Raw genomic sequence first — 27135 nt, forward strand, 5'->3', positions numbered from 1 at the left:
GGAGTGAAGAGTAAGGGGATTCTGGGGGTGGGAGTGTAGGAGGTGAATGAGGGAATTGAAGGGAGAGAGTGTATTGTTAGGATGGGAGTGAAAGAGGTGGATTGTGGTCAGAAGGGAGTGAAAGAGTGAGAGGATTGTAGGGGTGACAGTGTAGAAGGTGAGTGGGGGGATTGGGAAGAGATAGTGTCTTACAGGATGGAAGTGAAAAAGGTGGGATTGTGGGGGCTCAGAGAAGGAGTGAGAGGATTGTGGGGAGGTGCAATGAAGGAGGTGAGGGATTTGTGGGAGTGGGAGTGAAGGAGGTAAGTGAGGGGATTGTTGGGGAGGAGTAAAAGAGTGTGGGGGGATAGGAGTGAGGGTGAGTGAAGGAATTACGGGGAAGGGAAGTAAACCCAATATGCTCTGTCTGCAAAGCTCTGTGGGATTGTAAAATGAGCTGCAGCAAGAGCAACTGAGTGCCTTTTTGGTTGAGGGGGCCATGCAAATTTCCCCCAACTCCACCCCCACTGTTATTTTGTTACATACATTCGTCATGTAAAACATTTAATGCTAATTTTAAAATCAAGTTAAAATATTGTTCAGCAGGAATATCTCCCCTCGCTCTCATTCCCTCATTCTCTTTCACCCATCCCTTTACTCTCCCTTCCCCCTCCCCTTCCAGGTTTTTCAGTTGCTCTCCAGGAAAGCTGTCTCCATTGCAGACATCTGCACAGCTGCAACTTGGCCGCCTCTACATCCTACTACTATCGGGAGATCCTATCCAGTAGTGACAGTAAATTTGGGCAAGCAGTTTTGCCTGTTCGCCCAGTAGTCCTCTCTCCACAGATGAACCCAGTTGCTTTATTAAGTTTTCTGCTATGCAGCCCATAGCTTGGGCTTCCACTTGTATCATGACTAATTCAGGCCTGCTTGTTGATGGAGAAAGCAAGTTTGCTTACCGTATATGGAGTTTTCCTTAGACAGCAGGATGAATTAGCCATGCTAAATACTTGCCCATCTCCTTGGAGAGTCGACTACCTTGCCAAAGCTTAGCTCTACAATTGACTGAGGGACTCACAAGGTAGTGCACGCACGGGATCTCCCACTCATGCTCAGTAGCTAAAGCTCTGCTGAGCTAGGGAGATGGGGCTGTTGGTGCCGTCAGATGACATCACCTTTGTGTCATGGCTAACTCATCCTCTCTCTCTGTACGGAGAACCCCGTTTATGGTAAGCAAACTTGTTTTTTCCAGTTGAACACATTCACTTTTTCTGTCTTCTAATTACATAGAGGGCTATTTTAAAATAAGATTGTTAACATTACACTGCCTGAAAATATCTCCAATTAAAGATTTATTGCTAATCCGTAATCGGTTCTTTTAGTTAAAGTTATAGCTGTAATTAAAGTTGTTCTGTTTGGAAGAGGGGAAAAAAGCATGTGATTTTGAAACAAGTATAGATTTTCTGGAATATGTGTTTGATCGCTTTCATTACAGACATTTTTGTGCACAGAAAATGAAACTATTTGTTAATTGTGGTAGCTAGGCAGGATAGATGAAGAGATACCTTGCCTTTTACTATTATAATAGGTTACCAGTACAGCTGAAGCTTGGAGTACTTGTGACTACACATTATTACTGTATGATAATTGCTTAGGTTTTTGTGAAATTAATTGGTGGTCTTCGTCTACTTTCCAATGAAGGTGTCATAGATTATCTAAAATCCAGCTCTCCATTACCCTGACTTGGCAAAGAAGCCATTGGTTAACTGGACACGAAAACCATGAACTGTCTATCGCTCCAAAGATGGTTGAGTTACGTTGGCAGAACACATCCTAGGATGGAGCAACAGGGAATAAATCTTCTCATTTAAGATCTGCCGGGTACTTCCAAGTGACCTGAATTGACCGCTGTCAGAGACAGGATACTGGGCTTGATGGAGCATGGCACTTCCTGTGTTCTTGTGTTAGAGCAATGTGTGTGCATTTATTTATTTATATGGTTTATATTCCAATTTGCAGGCACTTCAAAGTGAATTACATTCAGGTACTATAGGTATTTCCTTTTTCCCAGTTGCTTTACAATATAAGGGGCCTTTTTACTAACGGGCTGATTTTAAATGGCTGGCGAGCTTAAAAAAACGGGGGTTACGCACGCAGCTGGGCACGTAACTTTAGAAGGGTCCGGCCACGTGCATAACTCCTGTTATGAGCAGAAGTGCCGGGCCAAAGAAAAGGGGCGGTGGGGGTGGGACTGGAGGCGGCCGGTACAGCGGCCATTTGCCATTGTACCAGGAAAGGGAATCCTGGTGCACACAAGTTGCTACTGCTCCATTGGAGCAGTAAGTAACGAAATGAGAAAAAAAAAAAGGTAGGAGTAAGGGGTTAGGGGATGGGGAGGAAAGGGGAAGGGAGGTTAGAGTAGGGGGTAGGGAAGTTCCCTCCCAGTCCGCTCCTTAATTGAGTGGACTGGGAGGGACCTGGGGAAGGCTGGGATATGTTGCCGTGCGAAACTTGCACAAATCTACCCCCCTTGTGCGCGGATTACAAAATCCGGCGCCCATGTGCGCACAACCCAACGATTTTATAACATGCGCACGCACACGTACTAAAATCTAAAGGTTTTCTCCAGTTCTGTATCTATGAGGAAACTGCTTAGTAAAGAGGGCCCTAAGTTTGTGTACAAAGCTTGCATTTGGTTCTGCTTCTTCTGGACTTCAGGTTCCTTTGCTGACAGTCTGCCACGTTTCACAACGCTTATATTAAACCAGAGTACATGCAGTTTTTTTATGATGCACATGGTTGTTCAGAAACAAGAAAGAGCTTTCCCATAAGAACATAAGAAATTACCATGCTGGGTCAGACTAAGGGTCCATCAAGCCCAGCATCCTGTTTCCAACAGAGGCCAAAACCAGGCCACAAGAACCTGGCAATAACCCAAACACTAAGAAGATCCCATGCTACTGATGCAATTAATAGCAGTGGCTATTCCCTAAGTAAAATTGATTAATAACCATTAATGGACTTCTCCTCCAAGAACTTATCCAAACCTTTTTTGAACCCAGCTACACTAACTGCACTAACCACATCTTCTGGCAACAAATTCCAGAGCTTTATTGTGCGTTGAGTGAAAAAGAATTTTCTCCGATTAGTCTTAAATGTGCTACTTACTAAATTCATGGAATGCCCCCTAGTCCTTCTATTATTCGAAAGTGAAAATAACCGAGTCACATCTACTCGTTCAAGACCTCTCATGATCTTAAAGACCTCTATCATATCCCCCCTCAGCCGTCTCTTCTCCAAGCTGAACAGCCCTAACCTCTTCAGCCTTTTCTCATAGGGAAGCTGTTCCATCCCCTTTATCATTTTGGTTGCCCTTCTCTGTACCTTCTCCATCGCAACTATATCTTTTTTGAGATGCGGCGACCACAATTGTACACAGTATTCAAGGTGTGGTCTCACCATGGAGCGATATAGAGGCATTATGACATTTTCTGTTCTATTAACCATTCCCTTCCTAATAATTCCTAACATTCTATTTGCTTTTTTGACTGCTGCAGCACACTGAGCTGACTATTTTAAAGTATTATCGACTATGATGCCTAGATCTTTTTCCTGGGTGGTAGCTCCTAATATGGAACCTAACATCGTATAAGTACAGCAACGGTTATTTTTCCCTATATGCAACACCTTGCACTTGTCCACATTAAATTTCATCTGCCATTTGGATGCCCAATCTTCAAGTCTTGCAAGGTCCTCCTGCAATGTATCACAGTCTGCTTGTGATTTAACTACTCTGAATAATTTTGTATCATCTGCAAATTTGATAACCTCACTCGTCGTATTCCTTTCCAGATCATTTATATATATATTCAAAAGCACCGGTCCAAGTACAGATCCCTGAGGTACTCCACTGTTTACCCTTTTCCACTGAGAAAATTGACCATTTAATCCTACTCTCTGTTTCCTGTCTTTTAACCAGCTTGTAATCCACAAAAGGACATCGCCTCCTATCCCATGACTTTTTAGTTTTCTTAGAAGCCTCTCATGAGGGACTTTGTCAAACGCCTTCTGAAAATCCAAATACAGCTCTTTAGATTAACATTAACAATATTTTATTGTGCATTTGAGGCTTAATTAACCAAATTTGAAGATTTAGAATCACTGCTAGCAGAAAAATATTTATCAACTTTGCTAAATAAAAATTTTGAAACCCTATCAGTATCATTACAATGTCCATGTATCTCTTTATCCCCATTTTATGGATATGCAGTTGATTTACGGATCCTCAACATCTGGGCAGAGGAAGCCAATTGAGCATGTTTCTGCAATGATTTCAGTTTGAACTAAAGCCAAGAAACCATAAAGGCTTATTCAGCCTTCAGTTACCCCATTACCTCATTCATGTACTTATAAAGTGTCTCTTCCCTGGCAGTTTACTTCTGCTCCTTTGGGCTTCCTCTATTAGACTATGGTGTCATGAGCCTTCATTCTCTTCTATGGTAAGGAGGAAGCTCCCCTATTTATATTTCCCCCTCTCAAATCAGCATCATCACCACAGCCACACACTTTGGCCTGAGGTCACACACCGTTGCTCTTGTGGAACCTGACTAATGTGGACTTTAATTCTGACGGTAAGCGTCACTGCTGAGCAAAGGTGAAACTCCTTTCCCCCAAGGGTCTGTGAACGCTGCAACCACAGCTTCTGCAGTATCCCTAGCCTGACTGACCTGGGAATCAAATCCAGGTCCCCTGCTTGGCCGTGCGCTGCGCTAGCCACTGAGCCGCTGTTCTGACTCTAAGCACTGTGCTCCTACCTACTTCTGCACACTGTCAGCTCCCCAGAAATCAGTAACTGTGAACAATAAACAGGATAACGGGAGCCTTGAACATGGGAAAAGAGGAACAGAAAAACCCGGAGAGCCACTGATGTTGAAACCGGCTAGCTATACTCTTTGAAAGAAGAATCGACAATTTGATGTCACTAACATGAAACGCTTTAATTGGATTCCAAATCCTATCTGGAAGTTCCACCTTCTGTCTCTTCCCTGCTGCCCGTGTTCCAGGACGGAGTCCGCAGTGATGCACATAATTCTTTATCATGCCGTGACCTTTGACCCTTAAACCTGGATATAATACAGATTCATGTGTTGTAAACAGGAACTAGCAAAAGCAGTCAACAATCAGCAATGTGTTTTCAGCTCATAATTATAAAAGCTAAAAATAGATCTCGAAAGGCAGGAATGCTCACTACTTCTCTAAAGAAGTGAATCATAATGCTAAGTTAATTGGACGGATGGGCAGACTGGATGGGCCATGGGGTCTTTTTCTGCCGTCACGTTTCTCTTTCTAAAATTTGCTAGGAATACGCAGGTGGCAACGGGAAACATCTCTTTTGTTGGCCCTTAATTAAAAATGGGAAAACTGCAGCAGAAAAAATTATAGGTTTAAAACTATCTGATACAAATGTTTTCAGCTGCATTTTATGACATTTCTTTTTTTTTTTTTGTATCTGCACTTTTTCTCTGCTACCTGTTCTCTTTGGAGCAGGCTTCTGTGGGTTATTTAGAAGCTAATATTAATATGCTTTCCGTCTGATAGAAATCAGCTTCTTGAAAAGCCTGCTGCTCTTTTTCCACATCTTTGAAGGGCAATAATCAAAACCTCAGGGATACTTTGTACCCCTGGGCTGGCAAGCAAATCTGCAAAGGGAAACATCCCGCTGAGGTTTGGTTTTTTTTGGGGGGGTGGGGGTGGGGTTTAACAATTCGGGCTGCACTCATGACGCAGGCACTTTTGTACCTGCATGGGAGTAGATGGAAAGAACGTGCGGTGATATGAAAATGAAATCACTGCATCCTTTCCTGACTCTGACCCTTTTTTCTCAAGGGGTAAATGCACTTTCACCACACACACACACTCAAGAGCAGAGCCAGTATTCAAAACAAGAATTTACCCCTATAAAAAGTTTTAATTATTGCCTCTCTCAGTCCATCGTGCTTGGGGCTAGATTTACTTTGCTCCCATTCGCTGTCTCTGGGGGAAATAAAATCTAATAAATGAAGCCTTAACTCTCAGCTAGCATGAAGGAACAGATCAATTAAGGTTGTTAAACTGAACACTTTTTACAATTTTGTTTATCCTGTTGTACAAAGCACATTTACAATACTTCACGTTGTCACCTCAGTGCTTACAAAATCTAATATTTTTTAATTAACATGTGCCTCTTAGGTGTGAATTAATAGTCGTCCTTCTGAGAGAATTCTGAACGATCTTAATTTTTTTCTGTATCTGGCATTAAGGAACTATTTAGGAACTACATCTAGTGTTCATTTAACATCTATGTTAAGAGAGTAATTTCTTGTTTTGGTTTTGTTTCGGGTACTTTTGTTCTGAAATACTACAATTTTGTTTTAATGCAGGATTGCAAATGGAAAATGTACATGGAACTGGATGGGGATGAAATCGCAATAACATATATTAAAGATGTGACGTTTTACACAAATCGCCCTGATGTTGAGATTTTGAAGATGACTAAGGTAGAGTTGTATAAGCATCTCAAAAGTGCATCTGGATACATGCTAAAGCATACTGAGGTCCTTATTCAGAAACCGCTGGGCTCGTAGGTTTCCTGAATATTCAGAGGCACTTATCTGGTTAAGAAGGGCCGCTGAATATGTTTGGTAACTCTGTCCTGGCCATGCCAATATTTAACACTGCCTAGACAAAGTGAAACCACTGGTGCTGCCAACATTTTATTTGGGAAACAGAAGAAAAAATTCAAACCTCGGAATTTCTCCTGCTGACTCTAAAGGTTAACTGGATAAACCATTTGAATATTGACTTCATGATTTGATTTCTCTATGTTTGAAAACTTGCATATAGTAAATTCTCACTTGCTGGGTGAAAAACAAATCTAGTTCACAGTTCCAGATAAATTATCCTGTAGAAAAGACCTGATAAAATCTGTAATATTATCTCTACCTATAATTCAAAAGCTTATACAAAAATATTTTTTTGGGACCCAACTTTCAAATCTATCTGTACCTCAGCATTTGCATACGTAAGTGAACACATAGGGGCGGATTTTAAAAGGAGCGCGAATAGCCTACTTTTGTTTGCGCTCCAGGCGCAAACAAAAGTACGCTGGATTTTAGTAGATACGCGCGGAGCCGCGCGTATCTGCTAAAAACCTGGATCAGCGCGCGCAAGGCTATGGATTTTGTATAGCCGGCGCGCGCCGAGCCGCGCAGCCTACCCCCGTTCCCTCCAAGGCCGCTCCGAAATCGGAGCAGCCTCGGAAGGAACTTTCCTTTGCCCTCCCCTCACCTTCCCCTACCTAACCCACCCGCCCGGCCCTGTCTAAACCCCCCCCCTTACCTTTGTCGGGGGATTTACGCCTCCCAGAGGGAGGCGTAAATCCCCGCGCGCCAGTGGGCCTCTTGCGCGCCGGGCCGCGACCTGGGGGCGGGTACGGAGGGCGCGGCCACGCCCCCGTACCCGCCACCACGCCCCCGTACCCGCCCCCAAAACGCTGCCGACACGCCCCCGAAACGCCGTGACGACCGGGCCCGCCCCCGACACGCCCCCCCTCGGAGAACCCCGGGACTTACGCGAGTCCCGGGGCTCTGCACGCGCCGGTAGGCCTATGTAAAATAGGCTTCCCGGCGCGCAGGGCCCTGCTCGCCTAAATCCGCCCGGTTTTGGGCGGATTTAGGCGAGCAGGGCTCTGAAAATCCGCCCCATAGAGATTAATGCTAGTATTCTATATACTGTGCAGTAGGAGCTGCACAATATATAAAATACTACATATTTCTGCTCAAAAAGTATGCACACGTTTTAGTATATGTGAATATTTCCAATGCAAGAAAACGCATATTTATCCACATTAAAAACATATGCATGCATACTTTTGATGCGTAAAAAATATAACATACGTACATAATAACCCTGATTTATGTGTGGAGACAGGTATTTTATAAAGTATGCACATATACATAAGAACATACTTGCACACGTACTTGGAATTCACCAGTACCTCCACTAGTTCACCCAGTACATCTCCAGTACACTTAGACTGTGTAGCACGTCACCCTGAACCCCCAGCAGTTCACCCAGACTTGCAACCAAAAAACTGCAAACTGCAAATATAGAAGTCCAATTTCATTTGTATAAGTCAATTAGCAGGTGTAAAAGTGCATAAATAAGTCCAGTAATATATGCACACATATTTCTTATAAACTAGCAACTTTCATGCATACTTCAGATCCATGCCCCAGGACTGCCCCTTTTTTTCCTGATAAAATACAATGTGCGAAGCTGAAAATACACACATGCTCTCGATGCTTATAAAATAGCATATACGCGTGGAACACTTTCCTTTTAATGTCGTCTTATCCTATAAAACGACAATTTTCTAAGAATGTTCCCCAGGTACCTAATCAGCTGCTCTCCCTTTCTGTGGGTAAAAGTACCCAGGCTGTACTTTTACCCGTGTTGCAAAGGGGTGAGGGTGGTAAGCAATGTGCAGGGATTTCATGTTGAAATCTCTTCGCCTGCTTTATGGTGCCGGCTCTACAGCTGTTGCAAAGCAGATGTAAAATTCATGGGTGTGGCAGTTCCTGCCAGCCAGCCTCCATATTATCAAAGGGAGATTCTGCAGGGAGTAACCCTTTGAAAATGTATTTGCAAGCAATGCAGATATTTTGAAAATTTCCCCCATGAGGTTGGAAAATTATGCCCTCTATCTAGCTTTTGTCCTTTTGTCCTCTGTCTGTTTGCTGGATTTGCTGGAGTTGTAATTGCCGTGCATGTGATGTGAGTACATATTTGGTAAATGTGCAATATTTAGAATGAAATGATCAAACTGTTACCATCATGCAGTTATAAGTATTTTTTGGATCTTCTGATGGCCTATCTTGATTTCCTCTTCCTATTTGCAAATTGTAAGCTATTGTAAGACCATTTATCCTACAGTTTTCACAGAGATCAGAACTGAATATAAATGTTGAACCTGCTGTAGGTTTCAGAAGGTTATGGACACAGTTATGCTTCAATATACTATCCCAAGATAGTCTTGCACAGTCAACACTCTACCAAACTGCTCATTAGCTGCAATAAGAACCAATTCATGAAAGCTTATTGCAATCATAAGCTGTAAATGACAGTTTGCAGCAGCATATTATGCATTATAAAGAGGAGAAAATGATTTAAGCCATGGAGTACTTTCACGGGGAGATATAAGGCTACCGCATTCATTTCCTCTTTTATCTTCTATGGAATTAGAAACAGTTCCCACAGTCTTTGCAGCATATAGGCAGCACTAGACACAGCATAATACTGAAGAATCATTAATTAGAGATTACATTTGGAAATCTCTTCCCTGACATACTTTGGGCATACTTTGTAACCTGCCAGAAGCAAGGTTTCAGACTGGCATGATACACATTTTTGCAAATAAATAAATACTGCAATGCATGCCCCTCCATCACTTCATCAAGCAATATATCCATATATTTTTCCATTACTAAACCAAATGGGCGTGGCTCCAGTATTTGTTCCTTTTATTATTTGACCCAGAGGTTATACTCCAATACACATTCCTTCATTACTTCACTAGGAGAATATACACCCAGCATATGTTCCTCAATCACTTCACCCAATGGGCATTCTCCATCATACATTACTTCAAAACTTCACCCAGAGGCATACTCCAATGCACATTCCTCAGTCATTTTATCTAGGAGGAATTATACAGAACATGTTTCTCTGTTACTTTGTTAGGGCACTGATTGGGACGTAGGTATCCCTTTAGAAGTACTAAGTGAGTACCTTGGCCCAAAAAGTCAGATTTTCAGGGACCAAGAAGCATAGGCAGAAACAAAGTCATTCAGGAGTCTCTGGTCGTATAAGACAAAATGGAGTAATCTGCATGTATGGCAGTGAGATTATCACAGCATTTTCTGAAAAAGAAATTTACTTGAAAGATGGCCAACATCAGGCTACATATCTCAATGAGCTGCGAGTTCTCTTTCCAAGTTTTCACCAGACAGATACGTTTTTACATGCAATTTAAAATTCTTAAAAAATGTTTCTAATAAAGACTGTATTAGGTGGTTGGTGAACCATGATGATTATAATGAGGCTGAATGTTTGATTTATAATGTATAATGGAGAGAGCCATGTATGAGGAATTCTACCATATATAAAACATTTATGTTCCAGACACTAATCACAAAGTGATTCTTTTAGTGATATTGAGATTTTGTTGCTTTGTATGGTGGTTATTTGTATAATCCTGAAGGACATCCAAACATTCAAGGCAAAGAAAAACAAAACAGGGAGGCAAGATAACTAAAACTCAGATTTCAGCAAGCAAAGGGCAAGATGTCCAAGCAATAGATTCAGGAATCAGAAGTTGATCCCAGCAAGAACTAGGCTCCAGTATACATAAGGCAAGAAGTCCAAGTAGAAAGTATAGGAATAAGGAGGCCAAATGAAGTCTCAGTAGAAAACTCCTTCAATACTGCTGTGCCAGCAAAGGCCTCTGCAGCAGCTGGCCTTAAATTCTGTAGCCAAATAGTCTCTCTTCCTTTACTGGCTCAATCAGGAGTCCTTGGGGAATGTCTTCACCTCTAGATGGGCAAATCAATTAACTGTTGGAATCCCTGCTTCTTTAGTGGCTCAGTGACTCAACTGTCTGGCTGCTTGTTAGAGTTCAGGGATCACCAGCTCAAGCCCCTACATTGTTTGCATACATCACCCAGAGTAGGATTGACAGACAGCTCACCAGTTTTCTTTTCCTAGTACTGATATTTGTAGGTATAGGAATATCTTTTTAGATATGATACAAGCTTCAAAGATTTGTACTGCTCTGTTACCAGCATTAGAAACCCATCAGGTTGATGGGGTCCAAGATGGCGGATTTGTGAAGATGCTGGGAGCGGGGCTCCATCGGATCTCAATTCCTGCAACACTGTCTAAGATGCTGCACTCCGGGAGGAAACGGAGGGCACGGGAGTGCGAGTCTTTGACCGCACCTTTTAACTCACAAGTTGTAGGCCCAATGGACACACACATCATCCAGGAGGTTATCGCCTCGGGAGTTGGCTTGCAGTTGGGTGAGCAGGAGGAAGTAGAATCTGCCGCCCTACAGGAGCTATTAACATCGCTATCCCCGGAGGATCGAAGGGCCCTGGACAACCTGGCAGAGGTTCGTTTCCCTAGTCACCCCCATGAATTACTGGAGGGTGAAAAGGGAGAGAAGTGCAAAACAGACTTGGAGGGAGTGAGTCCTACTGGGGCTACGTTGGAGTCCCGAAGAGCTCCTGCTGAATTCGGGGAGGCAATCGACAGCGTGGTTTTTTCACAGTTATCTGGGGAAGATGGAGAGCTGTTCGCTGAGACTAGAAAAAATCTGGTAAGGCCTGAAGTATTCTCACTAGAATCTATATAGGAAGCTATTCAAACTCTCAATGAAAATGTATTTCAACAGTTAAAACCAGTGACGGATATGATTAAAAGTATCGACTCCAGATTAAAACAAGTGGAATATGCAGTTAAGGAAAACAGAAAAAAGTGTTCTTCCTTGAAGGAAGAAATCAAGGTTGTTTCTAATGTAACTCAAGAGTGTTATAAAAGAAAATCAGCTACTTTCCAATAAGATGGAACTGCTTGAGAACCAGAGAAAAATTAGAACTTAAGGTTTATAAGTTTCCCCAAAGATCCTTTGATAACACCTAGAGTCATGTGGAGGAAATACTTATTGGAAATTTTGAAAATACCTGTATACCTATGGTTTCTAGGATTTATTACATCCCTCCGTATAAAAAGAATATTGCATCTCAAGAAGGTTTACAAGTTTTAACACCTATGATTCCGGATTTGGACATTACTAAATTCTTAGAAACCTCCCAAAGTGAACAGGTTAAATCTTCAACTTTAATTGTCACTTTTTTACTGGAATCTGACAACGAATGGGTTTTGAAAATGTTCTTCCGACATAGACAAGAAACATTCATGGACTTAAAAGTTAGTGTTTTCACAGATTTCGCTAGGATAACACAGCTGAAAAGGAAACAGTTTCTGTAAATGCGTTCTCAGGTCCTGCAGATTGCTGCACTTTTCCTATTAAAATTTCCATGCAAATGTATGATTAAATATAAGAATTCTACATATATTTTTTATATTCCCTCTCAATTAAAAAATTTTCTGGATAATAAGGAACCGCATGTAATCACCCCTTCCCCATTGGCTGTGGAATAGTGCTAATTATTCCTGAGGTCGTGATTGGACCCCCAAGTTGGGAACTAGATGTGCAGAAGTTTTGTAAATTTTTGTTTTGTATTCCTATTTCTTTTTTTTTTTTTTTTTTCTTTTGTTATTATCTATTCTGCTTGCAAATTCAAGGAATTATTCTTGGAAATGTAATGTATAAATATGCATAAATAAAAAAAACCATCAGGTTTTATAGTTTCATGCTAGAGTTGGAATAAAAACAGAAACAAAGTTTATATATTTTTTGAAATCAGACAGCTGGATTCTGAATCATAGAGATTTATCTAGACCAGAAATTCTTCATCTCTTGACTCCATGAAGGAAAATGAATATAAAGTGTCTCTGGGAGGACACTCCATATTACATAAAACCTGGCCTCCTGCAGCAGGTAAATGACACTTTAAGGAGCTGTGCCAGAAAACTGGTCAGAAGTCGAAAACTATAGTGAAAAATTCACAAGTGACTTCTTTCCTTTTCCTCTTTAAAGATTTATTTAGGGGCAAAGGTCTTTTTGCCCTAATATAAGGCAAACCATCACAGTAACACACGGAATGGACTCATCCTCACCCCTGGGAGAAAGCTGCCAAATGCAGAAGCAGAAAACTCTAGTGAGATTTCCCTTTTCCATCAAACTAGAGGTCATCAGAAGAGACTGGAGGGAGTTTTGGGGTCAGAGAAACCCCTTAATCCCCTGCCCCCAAACAGTCCCCTCCAACTGAACAGTGCACAGAGCAACAGGACCAGCATAGGGAGATGTTTCCTGGAGGCCCTCCATATGGGCTGTCAAAAACCGTTTTACCACACTGCATGGAAATTAATTGTGAGTAGCATCACTTGGACTTGGGCACCCCCGAGGTGCCATTGATTATGCTTTTGTGGGAAAAGATGGCTAACCCCAGAGTATTAGCATGGAGATCTGAAAGTAGTAAACACACTTATGAACTTAAACTTATATGCAGGTCACAGATGACATCTTTTATGACTCCCCCACAAAAGACAAGCACTGTGGAACTGGGACTATAACATCACTACCAAATATCCAAGAAACCCTTCATCCTTTGATGAACAAATATTTCCTTTTAATTCACTGCATGAGGAGTTGGAATTGCACCTTGCTAACTACCTGAATTAAAGGCATAGACTGTATCTGTTTACTTCTTCCTCTGAATATGAATATCCACTGTAAATAATTGACTTTTGTAAATACTTACAACTGCTACCTTTGCAAATAAATACAAGTCCTTGGGAACTCCAACTCAGTATGTAACATGGATTGTTGCATCTGCCTTGGGTTCCTTGCCATTCAGGGTCCAGTTCAATATCTCCATGATCCCATACATGGGAATCATGTCCCACTACCTAAGGAAACTCATTTTAGAAATTAATCTTCTGTCAAGAACAGAATTGGCCTCCCATGGGGTCCAATTTCAGCTGCTGTGCAGCTCGGCTGGTTAGCAGGATACCTTTCTCTAGCTAACTAGCAGGGTATATTCAGTTGTGTGTTTGCACCACTGAGTATACCTAGCTATCTTAAAAGATTGATTTATTTATTTATTTAACACTTTTTTATACCGACCTTCATAGTAATAACCATATCGGATCGGTTTACATTTAACAAGGGTATAACTGTAGAGTAACTAAAGAAAATTAAACAAAAGAAATGAATAAGGCAAAGTTACATTCAACAAGGATGAGGAACTTGGAAGCTTATGTAGCTGGAAGGAAGTAAAGGTGGAAGGAAGCAAAGGTGGTAATAATTAAGATAAATAATTAAAATAAAAAAGATAGCCAAATAGGTTTATCTGATTATCTTTAGGACAGGTCTGTGGCCCAACCAGAGTCAGCCGGATATATTATACTGAATATTAGCATTAGCTGGATAACTTATCTGGATATTGCCACTCCTCTCCAGAACATCGCAACACTTATCTGGCCAAATTCTAGCCGGATAACTAGTTATAATTATCCGGCTAGAATTTAGCTAGATAAGTGGCTAAATATGCCAGTTTTGCCAAAACCTGTAAATAGCTTTTCAATATCAACCTCTTATTTACTAACTGCCACTAGATATTGTTCAGTCTCTTTAAGTAAGTATGCTGAACATTGCTTCTCACCAATTTATTTCAGGGACTTTTTCAATGTTTACGCTAAGGCTATATCAACTAGCAATAAGATTAGTTTAGATAAGACTATAAAAATAGTTAGTTGCTTTGTTCCCATTAATGACTACAGCAGGAGTAGATGGTCCCAAATTTCTTTATATAATAGTTATTTTGTTTTGTATTTTTACCACTCAGAGACTCAGGTGCTTGAAGAAAATGGTGATATGCCACTGTCTCTTTAATTTATAATTGGTTTTTCTTAGGATTAGGATGATTGTGTTATATAATTTGTGGTTCTGTTTTTTCTATCTCTGATGTTAAAATGTCCTCATTTGAGGTTTGATAAAGTGTATATCACAAAAATGGTGTTAAAATATATAGCACAAGCAAATAGTCAAAGTGATTACTCAACGTCCACTAGTCGGAACTTATCTGGATAAGTGACGCACAATTACTTATACCTGCGTATTTTTACCCTGTAAGTTGGGTTTTATGCATGTAAATCGGGAGATTTTCTGACAGGCACACAGCAATGAAATTACCATTGTTACCAATTAGTCTATCAGTTTGCCCACTCCAACTGCAGATCATTGAGACCCCCCATTTCACCTAGACCCCCACTTAGTATTTCACTTTTAAGTCGTTTGCGATCACTTACTCCAGATAACAAGCAGGTGTAAATATACGCGAGTAAGCTGCCAAATTTGCACATTTAAAATAAAATAGCAACTTTTGCATGTAAATGCTGGCCCCGCCCAGGAACACCCCTTGACCACCCCTTTTTTTTACATGCATAGATTTACTCACACACTTTTACTTGCACGTGTATATTTCTAAGATAGCAGCTTTAAGTCATTTGAGCCAATTGAGCTGCAAGCCCAAAAGAGCACAAGGAAACTGCTGGATCAAAAAAAAGGGGTAGATTTTAAAAGCCCTGCGCGCCGGCGCACCTATTTTGCATAGGCCGCCGGCGCGCGTAAAGCCCCGGGACACGCGTAAGTCCCTGGGCTTCGTAAAAGGGGCGGGAGGGGGCGTGTCCAGGGCATGTCCAAAAACCAGGGGCGTGTCTTGGGGGCGTGCCTGGGGGTCAGGGGGCGGTCCGAAGCGGGGTCCGGGGGCGTGGCAAGGCTTCAGGGGCAGGCCAGGAGGGCGGTCCCAAGTCCCCCGGCACTGCGGCCTGTGTCAGGGGCTGACGAGGCGGCACGCACAAGTTACGCCTGCTTCAAGCAGGCGTAACTTGTACAACAAAGGTAGGGGGGGGATTTAGGTAGGGCTGGGGGGTGGGTTAGTTAGGGGAAGGGAGGGGAAGGTGGGGGGATGTGGAAGGAAAGTTCCCTCCGAGGCCGCTCCGATTTCAGAGCGGTCTCGGAGGGAACGGAGGCAGGCTGTGCGGCTCGGCGCACGCAGGCTGCCGATTTTGCGCAGCCTTGTGCACGCCGACCCCGGATTTTAAAAGATACGCACGGCAACGCGCGTGTCTTTTAAAATCTGGCTTACTTTTGTTCGCGCACACATATTTTTTTAAGATCTGCCCCAAAGTGTTCTTATACCACTACATGCATACTGCAATGTGCAATATAAGGCCTGTACATAAATGAAGTGTCCTTTATTTTTCAGCCACCATTTGTAATGGAGAAGTGGATCGTAGGCATTAAAGAAAAACAAACAGTGGAATGTATTGTAACATATGAAGTAAGTGATGAAGGAAAGTACTGTGATTTAAAATGGAGCAACATTTCACATTTTTTTTTTAAAATGCATGCAAGCTCCTTCCTGCTCAGGAGATGCAACACTTTTCACAAGGGGAAGGTCAGTGTTCAGTGCTAATGGTAAGCATGAAAATGCTGAATTGTACCAAGCTTAGGGATCCATTTTAATTAGGTGGGTTGAAAAATTGGGATCGCAGTTAACACAGAAATGAAGATTGTGATGTCAAATAAAGACCGCATGGACAAACTAATCTGCCCCTTTTCTACTCCTGCTGCTTATTTTTCCTCAGGCTTTACCTTTATATTTTCCCCTATTGTGATCTTAATATCTGTCCATAATCTAGATATGCTTGATAGGTGGGATTTATTGAATTGTGATAATAAACTGGCTAGTTAAAATACCAGAAAATGTTAGGTATATGACAATCTCTGATACTGTGGAAACTTCAATAAATTCAGCAGATTGCTATTGACCGGCCATAATTCTGAAATGATGTAGACAAAGGGCATTGACAAAAAGGGATACCAAAATGGTGTGAGGTCAGCATCAAAAGCCTTATGAGGATCTAAATATGTATTCTAAAGGAGAGGAGATATAAGGAGAATATGATAGAGACATTCAAATACACCAAAGTCATACTAATAATGCCCAGGAAGCAACCCTGTTTCAGTGAAATGGAAATTCTAGAACAGAGGGCATAATCTGAAGCTCAAAGGGGTTAAAATCAGGAGAAACATTAGAAAATATTTCTTTGCTGACCCAAGTCAAGTGTTTCCACTTCCCTAGGGCTATCCCTGGGGAAAGTCTGCACAAAAAAAAATTAAAATTCTACGCACAAAAACGCAAAATTCTGCAAACTTTATATTGGTCAAAATAACACAATTTACATGACAGTCTTTATGTAATTACATTTTAAATTAATACAGAAAAGGTTATTAGAAATGCAGAATTTTAAATATTTTGAGCAGAATTTCCCTAGAAATTCACTGTAAGAGTGTCCCTTCCACTCGCTTTCCTTACTCCCCTGGCCACTTTGCCCTCTCAGGCCCCAACTCTTCTACCTGCCAGTATCTCTCCCCTCCACCTCTAGGCTCAACCCCTTCCACTCTATCTCCAGTCCCAGAGTTTGACCCCGTTCTCAGTACTGCCCCTCACACAGGCTCCCTCTGTCCCTCCCCCTCTCACACACATGCTCCCCCTCTCTAGTGCACATACACACCCTCATACAGCCTCCCTCACTCTCTCGCACACAAACATCCCCTCATACAGGCTACCTCTCTCTTGCGTACACACCCACACAAGCTCCCTTTCTCTCTCACACATACATCCTCACACAGGCTACCTATGTCTCTCTCTCACGCACCCCTTCACACAGGCTGTCTCACACATACACAATCCCTTCACACAGGCTATCACCCTCACATACACTCAATCCCTTTTTCATATACACCAGCTCCCAATCTCTCACACACATACACACTTCTTCACAATCTCCTCATATAGGCACCCTCTCTCTGGCACTCACACAAGAGCATCCCACCCCTGCTCTCTCACCTCACATGCTGTCTCTCACACCCTCCTGTTCACTCCCCTGTTTTCTCACAACCCCTCCCCACACCCTCTCCCCCTCCCCTCTTCTCTCATACCCCCCTCCCCCCACACCCCTCCATTCCCCTCCCCTCTGTCACAGCCCCTCTCCTCTGTCACAGCCCCTCTCCTCCCCTTCACCCCCTCCCATCCCCTCTTCTCTCTCACACCCCCTCCCCTCTCTCACACCCCTCTCCCTCTTCTCTCACACACACACATTCACTCTCACCAGGGCCTTCATCTTCGCCACGAGCGGAACACACTCCGTTCGCAGCACACCGGGGCCTTCATCTTCCCGCATTGAGCGCATCCTGCGGCACACTGGAGCCTTCATCTTCGCTGGGAACGGCACACTGGGGCCTTCATCTTCGCGGCATGCCGGGGTCTCCTCTGCCATTTTCTTCACAGAAAATGGCAATTCTGCGCAGGGGGCGGGGAATTCTGCACAAATTCTGCGTTCCGCAGTAGCACAGAATTCCCCCAGGACTACCTGGGGCTAAGGATACTACAGAAGCAGTGTTCAGATCCCTTGGGAGGAATGGGGTGAAGGGAGACATGATTTTAGCTCAAGGATAACATCTATGGGTCAGATCCAGGAATCCTGATTGCAGGAAGGAGAGACTTGGTGCTTGGCCCCTGGTCTAGGATCATAGCTGCAAAGACCACACTAGGTACATTGTGTGGGACAGATATAAAATAGGGGGAAAAAAATCACCAGGTAATTGCAAATAAAGGCTTATGATTGCAGGATCCATTTGAGATAAGGGGCTCAAGAGATCAAAAGGAGACTGCAAGGTAAAACAAAAAAATATATATTTCTTCATATAAAGGGTGTTGGATGCATGGAATAGCTTTTCAGTGGAGATAGTGGAGACAAAAGCAATAAGATTCTATGATTCAAAAAGTCCTGTGATAAGCACAGGTGAGACCATTTTGAACTAGAGCCTAAGGCAATTATAGGAATTAAATTGGGCAAACTAGATAGTTATGTGCCATTACATTCTTTGTATCAATGTTTGGGTATACAGTATTTTTTATTCATTGTGCTTCCTAAGAAGGCAAAAAAACCCACCAAAGTATCTCAGTTGATTATGTACCACAAGTTCATAAAAAACTCCTTCATGTCCCTAAGATGGCATATACACACATGCTTTTGTGATCTTGTAACAAGAATGTAAATTTTGAAATCGCTTATGGTTGTATTACAAGACTGATCATAAAGGATTTTAGTAACATTACCCCATGGTATATACTCATTTTTTTTTATTTTTATACCGTAATAATTCTGCATTATAATAAAAAATAAGTTTGATAATTTGTATTGGAAATATCACCATGGTTCTATAGACACTATGAGGTCTCCTCTAGATGGCCCTAGTTTCCAGCCTTTGGTTAGACAGCTGAGAAGGACAAGCCATTCAATTCACCACCTCCTCCAGCAGGTGACTGGAACTGCACATTCTTTAGGCACAATGGGGGGCTAGCTTATGTGACCAGGAGGCAGTGTAGTTTTGCTTTTATGAAGGAAAGACGTGGTCAATGTGCTCTCCAAGTTAGGTCCCCAGTCTAGCATAGAGAGGGAGAGAGACTGCCCTGCCAGTCTTGGTGATAGACTGAAGGAAAGAGGGACATATGAGGGTAAGTCAGTAAGTAAGTCACAAACATACATGGGATTAATATTCATGAAATTTATTTAAATACAAAAGATGAATTATTTACTGTGAAATATACAGAATATAGTCACAAACAGTTTTTCTGGAAAAACTAACTACTTTTCAACGTAATCGCCGTGAACATGTATACATTTGTCCCAGCGTTTGAAAAGTCCCTCAAAACCTTCTGCATAAAAGTCTTTTGGCTGGCATCGTAACCAGCGCTTCACCTCTTGTTGCACTTCTTCATCGCTGGTGAAATGTTTACCACCGAGATTTATTTTATTTAATTCTTTATATACCGACCTTCATGACGGGTGTCATATCAAATCGGTTTACATGGAACGAAGGGGAAAACATTCTTATCAACCGATTAACAATAAAATAATCAGAGGAGGTAAAAAGTTACATATAACAAGGAGATCAAACTTGGGAATTGAAGAAAGAAGGACAGAGAGATAGCAAAACCCTTTAATCACAATGGTTATGTAAGTTGTAAGGAAGGCTTGAGATGTAGAGTATCTAAAGTGAAAAGATTAAGGGAAAGCTTGGCTAAATAGCCAGGTTTTAAGTTTTTTTCGAAATGTTTGCAGACAGGGTTCCTGCCTGAGGTCCGGTGGTAAATTGTTCCAGATAGTGGGTCCTGCTATCGAGAATGCTCGTTCTTTGGTTGCGGTGAGGCGTGAAGTTTTGTTAGGAGGCACTTGAAGAGATCCTTTGTATGATTCTCTGATGGGTCTGGGAGAGTAGTGGAGTTTGAGGGGGAACTGGAGATCCAACGGGTATTGTTTGTGGATCGTTTTGTGAATTATGGTGAGGGATTTGCGAGATGGCTTTTCAGTTTGCCAAACAAGTGAAAATCGCTGGGTGCCAAATCCGGACTGTATGGTGGATGTTCAAGAACTTCCTAGTGCAGGTTCGCAATTGTCTGACGAGTCTCATTCGAAGTGTGTGGTCTGGCATTATCGTGAAGAATCAGCACTCCTCTTTTTTCCAGATTTGGGCTTTTTCTACGAATAGCTCCTTTAAGCTTTAATAGAGTAGCACAGTAGGAAGCCGAATTAACAGATTCAACACGCTTCTGAAAACTGGTTAAGAGTATCCCATCTCTGTCCCAAAACACAGTCAACATCACCTTTCCTGCAGAAGGCACAAGCTTGAGCTTTCTCAGTGTCGGTGATAGTGAATGCTTCCACTGCATGGAATCGTGTTTCGCTTCTGGTTGATGGTGGTGCACCCACGACTCATCACCAGTAACAATACGTGCCATCATTGATTCACCTTCGTTTGCATAATGGCAGAGATTTTCCAAACAGACACCCATCCGGTTGTTCTTATTGTCTTCGGTCAGCTGTTTGGGAACCCATCTTGCACAGACTTTGCGAAAGTTCAATGCATCGTGCACTAAGGAATATGTTAATCCATGAGAACACCCAATTTATTTAGCAACTTCGTCAATTGTTACCCTCCGGTTAGCGCGAACCATCTCTTCAACCTGCTTCACAGTTGCCTCTGTCGCAATCTCTACAGGTCGACCAGGTCTGGTTTCGTCATTCACGTTGGCACGTCCTTGTGCAAATTTATCGGTCCAGTTATAAATTGCTTTACGCGAGAGACATTTCTCTCCGTATACTGGATACATTTCTTTATGAATGTCTTTTGCCACTAAGCCCTTAGCCCATAAAAATTGGACAACAGCACGTTGTTCTTTGACCGTACAATCTGTCAACATGGCAGCCATTTTCCTTGTGTACACAGCCCCTGCGCATGCACAGTTTAAATAACTATTTATGTACATAAGCACTTCTAAGGTGCTGCCATCTATGGAATATGACAACATTACAGATATATGTTTTATTACCTTAGTAGAGAGATTTGTGACTTACTTACTGACTTACCCTCATAGATTGTTTTTTTCCATTTTGCTCCAAGAATTAGGATTTTTCCAGTTTACAGCTTGTGCCTTCTGGGAGGCCAAGATCTCCTCTCCAGAAGTGCAAGAGGGATCTGTACATCCCTTCGCCCCATCCAGAGGAGGTTGCAGAGATCTGCAGTTAAGACAAGAATCCTTTTTGGCAAGAGAAGAGTTTTTCCATCTTTTGGAAAGGAAGTATTTTGCTGCCCCCTTCCTTATCCAGGACCAGAACTGGACTATAAGAACTGTTCCAGTAGACACCCTTCTCCCGAAGGGTCTGTATTTATTCTTTTGAAGAGGAGTTGACTAGGGAAGGACAGAGAACATCTAGAGACCCCCAACCGGAGTTTCCACCCTGGGACACAGTACATAGGCAGGTTGGAGTTTGGGGTGCCCTCTGGAGATCAGGTACTGCGGGAAGGGGGATATCTGCTCTTGTTAGGACACCCTAGCCACCTTGGGACACATTAAGAACATAAGAAATTGCCATACTGGGTCAGACAAAGAGTCCATCAAGCCCAGCATCCTGTTTCCAACAGTGGTCAATCCAGGCTACAAGTACCTGGCAAGTACACAAACACTAAGTAGATCCCATGCTACTGATGCTAGTAATAGCCGTGGCTATTCCCTATGTCAACTTGATTAACAGCAGTTAATGGATTTCTCCTCTAAGAACATATCCAAATCTTTTTTAAACCCAGCTACACTAACTGCACTAAAAACATCCTCTGGCAACAAATTCCTGAGCTTAACTGTGCGTTGAGTACAAGAGAATTTTCTCTGATTAGTTTTAAATGTGCTGCCAGCTAACTTCATGGAGTACCCACTAATCCTTCTAATATCTGAAAGAGTAAATAACCGATTCACATATACCCGTTCTAGACCTCTCATGATTTTAAAGACCTTTAAAATATCCCCTCTCAGCCATCTCATCTCCAATCTGAACAGCCCTAACCTCTTTAGCCTTTCCTCATATGGGGAACTGTTCCATCCCCTTTATCATTTTGGTTGCTCTTCTCAGTACCTTCTCCAGTGCAACTATATCTTTTTTGAGATGTAGTGACCAGAATTGTACACAGTACTCAAGGTGCGGTCTCACCATGGTGTGATAGAGAGGCATTATGACATTTTCTGTTTTATTAACCATTCCCTTCCTAATAATTCCTAACATTCTGTTTGCTTTTTTGACTGCCGCAGCACACTGAGCTGATGATTTCAATGTATTATCCACTATGATGCCTAGATCTTTTCCTGGGTGGTAACTCCTAATATGGAACCTAACATCGTGTAACTACAGCATGTTATTTTTCCCTATATGCAACACCTTGCACTTGTCCTCATCAAATTTCATCTGCCATTCGGATGCCCAATCTTCCAGTCTCGCAAGATCCTCCTGCAATTTATCACAATCCGCTTGTGATTTAACTACTCTGAATAATTTTCTATCATCTGCAAATTTGTTTACCTCACTCGTCGTATTTCTTTCCAGATCATTTATAAATATATTGAAAAGCACGGGGCCCAGTACAGATCCCTGAGGCACTCCACTGTTTACCCTTTTCCACTGAGAAAATTGACCGATTAATCCTACTCTTTGTTTCCTGTCTTTTACCTAGTTTGTAATCCACAAAAGGACATCACCTCCTATCCCATGACTGTTTAGTTTTCTTAGAAGCCTTTCATGAGGCTTCTAAGACAATGGATGAAATACCAGTTCCAAGCTTCAGTACATAGGGACACTTCCACAGAGAGAGATACAAATTAAATCTGTGCTCCCTGAAATTATCAAAATCTGGATGTAACTGGACTCTTTATTATTTGTTCTCATTGATTTCTATACAATCAACCACAGTAAACTTTGATTTGAACACCCATCCATCGAGTCCAGCCTGTTGCATTAAGATACCTGTCCCAAATAGCTACGGTCACACACACAGAGGTAGTTTCCAGTGCCTGGGCCCAGAAGGTTAGCTTTCCCCCCAGAGAAAAGAATCCACCCCTTGGAGACAGAAGAGTTGGGGAAATGGCAAAGAAGCTAGCCCAGTTTAAGAAATTCTCTTGTGGCCCTTTGGAATCAAGACATATTCCCCCGAAAAAAGGGTTACAGTTCCCAACAGGATATTTTTTGCTGTGTACCTGTTGACTAGTAGTGTTAAAAAGAATGTGGATTTGTTATGACAAGATCTTTGCAACAACCAAGAGACAGAATCCGATTACTGATTAGATAACAGCATTTATAGTATATCTATGGCCGCAGCATATGTGTATAATGTGTTTGTAGGTGTATGCTCATCAGTTCTTAATGGGGAAGACTGCTAAAATATCAAATGTCATTAACACTTAATTCACCAAGTTTGTTTCTCCTTTTGTGTCTATGCTTAGTGAATCAGGCTCCTAATGTCATAAAAGAGGAACCAAATTATTTTTTATTTTACAACTGTAAGTTTCAGAAACCTTTGGAGTAGAAACTCTTATTACTTAGCACTAATGCCTGGCCTACACATGATGGCTTCCAGTGAGGCTAGAGGAAGAAGGGGCCATTTTCAAAATATTCATTTTGGGGCAGAGTAATGGTGTAATGACTTTGCTGAACCTCATCCACTGCAGCTGTGGAGACGCATGTTCTCAGCTACCATTTAAAATTTATTTTCTTTCAAGCTTATTTTCAGATTCATGTTTGGGTAGCTTTATCAGGAAAACTATTCCAGTGCTCTGGCCTGAAGAGAGCCTTAAAGCACTGCCAGGCAGGTGTTGCAGTTAAGACATTTCATTTTATAAGAAACATAAGAACATAAGAAAATGCCATACTGGGTCAGACCAAGGGTCCATCAAGCCCAGCATCCTGTTTCCAACAGTGGCCAATCCAGGCCATAAGAACCTGGCAAGTACCCAAAAACTAAGTCTATTCCATGTAACCATTGCTAATGGCAGTGGCTATTCTCTAAGTGAACTTAATAGCAGGTAATGGACTTCTCCTCCAAGAACTTATCCAATCCTTTTTTAAACACAGCTATACTAACTGCACGAACCACATTCTCTGGCAACAAATTCCAGAGTTTAATTGTGCGTTGAGTAAAAAAGAACTTTCTCCGATTAGTTTTAAATGTGCCCCATGCTAACTTCATGGAGTGTCCCCTAGTCCTTCTACTATCCGAAAGAGTAAATAACCGATTCACATCTACCCGTTCTAGACCTCTCATGATTTTAAACACCTCTATCATATCCCCCCTCAGTCGTCTCTTCTCCAAGCTGAAAAGTCCTAACCTCTTTAGTCTTTCCTCATAGGGGAGTTGTTCCATTCCCCTTATCATTTTGGTAGCCCTTCTCTGTACCTTCTCCATCGCAATTATATCTTTTTGAGATGCGGCGACCAGAATTGTACACAGTATTCAAGGTGCAGTCTCACCATGGAGCGATACAGAGGCATTATGACATTTTCCGTTTTATTCATCATTCCTTTTCTAATAATTCCCAACATTCTGTTTGCTTTTTTGACTGCCGCAGCACACTGAACCGACGATTTCAATGTGTTATCCACTATGACACCTAGATCTCTTTCTTGGGTTGTAGCACCTAATATGGAACCCAACATCGTGTAATTATAGCATGGGTTATTTTTCCCTATATGCATCACCTTGCACTTATCCACATTAAATTCATCTGCCATTTGGATGCCCAATTTTCCAGTTTCACAAGGTCTTCCTGCAATTTATCACAATCTGCTTGTGATTTAACTACTCTGCACAATTTTGTGTCATCTGCAAATTTGATTATCTCACTCGTCGTATTTCTTTCCAGATCATTTATAAATATATTGAACAGTAAGGGTCCCAATACAGATCCCTGAGGCACTCCACTGTCCACTCCCCTCCACTGAGAAAATTGCCCATTTAACCCTACTCTCTGCTTCCTGTCTTTTAGCCAGTTTGCAATCCACGAAAGGACATCGCCACCTATCCCATGACTTTTTACTTTTCCTAGAAGCCTCTCATGAGGAACTTTGTCAAACGCCTTCTGAAAATCCAAGTATACTATATCTACCGGTTCACCTTTATCCACATGTTTATTAACTCCTTCAAAAAAGTGAAGCAGATTTGTGAGGCAAGACTTGCTTTGGGTAAAGCCATGCTGACTTTGGTTCCATTAAACCATGTCTTTCTATATGTTCTGTGATTTTGATGTTTAGAACACTTTCCACTATTTTTCCTGGCACTGAAGTCAGGCTAAACCGGTCTGTAGTTTCCCGGATCGCCCCTGGAGCCCTTTTTAAATATTGGGGTTACATTTGCTATCCTCCAGTCTTCAGGTACAATGGATGATTTTAATGATAAGTTACAAATTTTTACTAATAGGTCTGAAATTTCATTTTTTAGTTCCTTCAGAACTCTGGGGTGTATACCATCCGGTCCAGGTGATTTACTACTCTTCAGTTTGTCAATCAGGCCTACCACATCTTCTAGGTTCACCGTGATTTGATTCAGTCCATCTGAATCATTACCCATGAAAACCTTCTCCATTACGGGTACCTCCCCAACATCCTCTTCAGTAAACACTGAAGCAAAGAAATCATTTAATCTTTCCGCGATGATCATTTTACACTTTTTGGATTAAAAGTTCTTACTGCTCCCCCCTGTTTTTAGAGAACTCTTTGCTTGAGAGCACTCTTATTTATTTAGTTAGTTATTCAGTCAAATTTTTTCTTCTGCCACAATCTGCATAGCACTCAGAGCACGTTAAAAGCTAGTCAAAAAAACAAATTCAAATATGAAACAGAACAAGTTACAATACAGATAGATTAAAACAATAATCATAAATTCAGATTAAAACATCATACTTCCATAATCAAATAGCTCCATAATGCAGCAATATAGCTAACTAAAAGTTATTAGTGCAATCAGTGATATGATAAACTCCAATAATTAAGCTATAACCATCTTGAAATAAACTAGGTTTTATTAGTTTCCAAAAAAGCAGCAATTTATCCAAGGCCCTCACTTCTTTTGGAAAAACATTTCAATATTTATGGCCAACGAAGCTGAAAGCTCTCTTCCAAGTGGAATGCAACCTAACCTCCTTAGATAAAGGTAAAACTAATAGAATCTCCTGAGAAGACTTCAGGCTCCTTGTGGGTTTATAAAGGCTCAATCTCTGTTTCAGATACACTGGACCCAAATCATGCATGGCCTTAAAAACTAAAGACAACAATTTAAATTGCAAATAAAAAGAAACCAATGCAATGCAAATGCAGCGTTGGTGAAATATTTTTCTTCGAGGCAGTGACCGAGATAAGCCAAGCAGCAGAATTGTGCATCACTTGTCAACAGTCTAGCTTCAAAATTGCCAACTCGAGAACTAATGTGCAAACATCACCCTTAGAGAGAGAACCACAGAGTGAATCAGCCACAACTTTTCAGATGTTTTTGCTGTATTTCTGCTTGGAGTTTCAGTAAGGATCAGAACAGCAGCATGCTGATTTGACTAGGTTCATCATGTTGGAGTAGCTAACTAGGGGATCATCTCCTCAGGCACAAAATACAAATTGGAGCAAGGTGGGGAGACCTGTGTTTGTATACCTGCCAACTGAATTATCTAATAAAAAAAATAACATTGCTCATATTACTGCCTTGAATACAAAGAGGCAGTGAGATTTGGATAATTCTTATATAACTGAAATACTGGTATAGTTATTTCTTTAAAATGGCCATTCATTTCTGAAACTGTATATAAACCTAAAGATAAGTTAATAAGAGACTTTTCGGGATAATTCCCATTATGCTTTGCAGGGATCATATTGCTTATAGTAGATAATTAGAATGTAATCTTTTATTGTTCCCGTCCTCAAGTATAGAATATAAAGTTTGGCTTCCACAAAGGCGTGCAGGAAGCCAGTTTTGTTTTCTTCTTTAAAAGTGTTTTG

The 27135-nt window shown here is 41.6% G+C and overlaps 1 protein-coding gene across 1 annotated transcript in view; it reads left to right on the forward strand.

The window, feature by feature from the left end:
- Nucleotides 1-27135, forward strand: part of MAP3K20 (mitogen-activated protein kinase kinase kinase 20) — a 492577-nt gene that overhangs the window by 435253 nt on the left and 30189 nt on the right. Inside the window, exons 17-18 of the mRNA XM_029605800.1 lie at nucleotides 6399-6515; nucleotides 15972-16046. Of these exons, the coding sequence (XP_029461660.1) occupies nucleotides 6399-6515; nucleotides 15972-16046 (192 nt within the window). The remainder of the gene's footprint in view (nucleotides 1-6398; nucleotides 6516-15971; nucleotides 16047-27135) is intronic.

Source organism: Rhinatrema bivittatum, chromosome 6 (genome assembly GCF_901001135.1).
Source record: "Rhinatrema bivittatum chromosome 6, aRhiBiv1.1, whole genome shotgun sequence".
Classification (NCBI taxonomy): Eukaryota; Metazoa; Chordata; class Amphibia; order Gymnophiona; family Rhinatrematidae; genus Rhinatrema; species Rhinatrema bivittatum.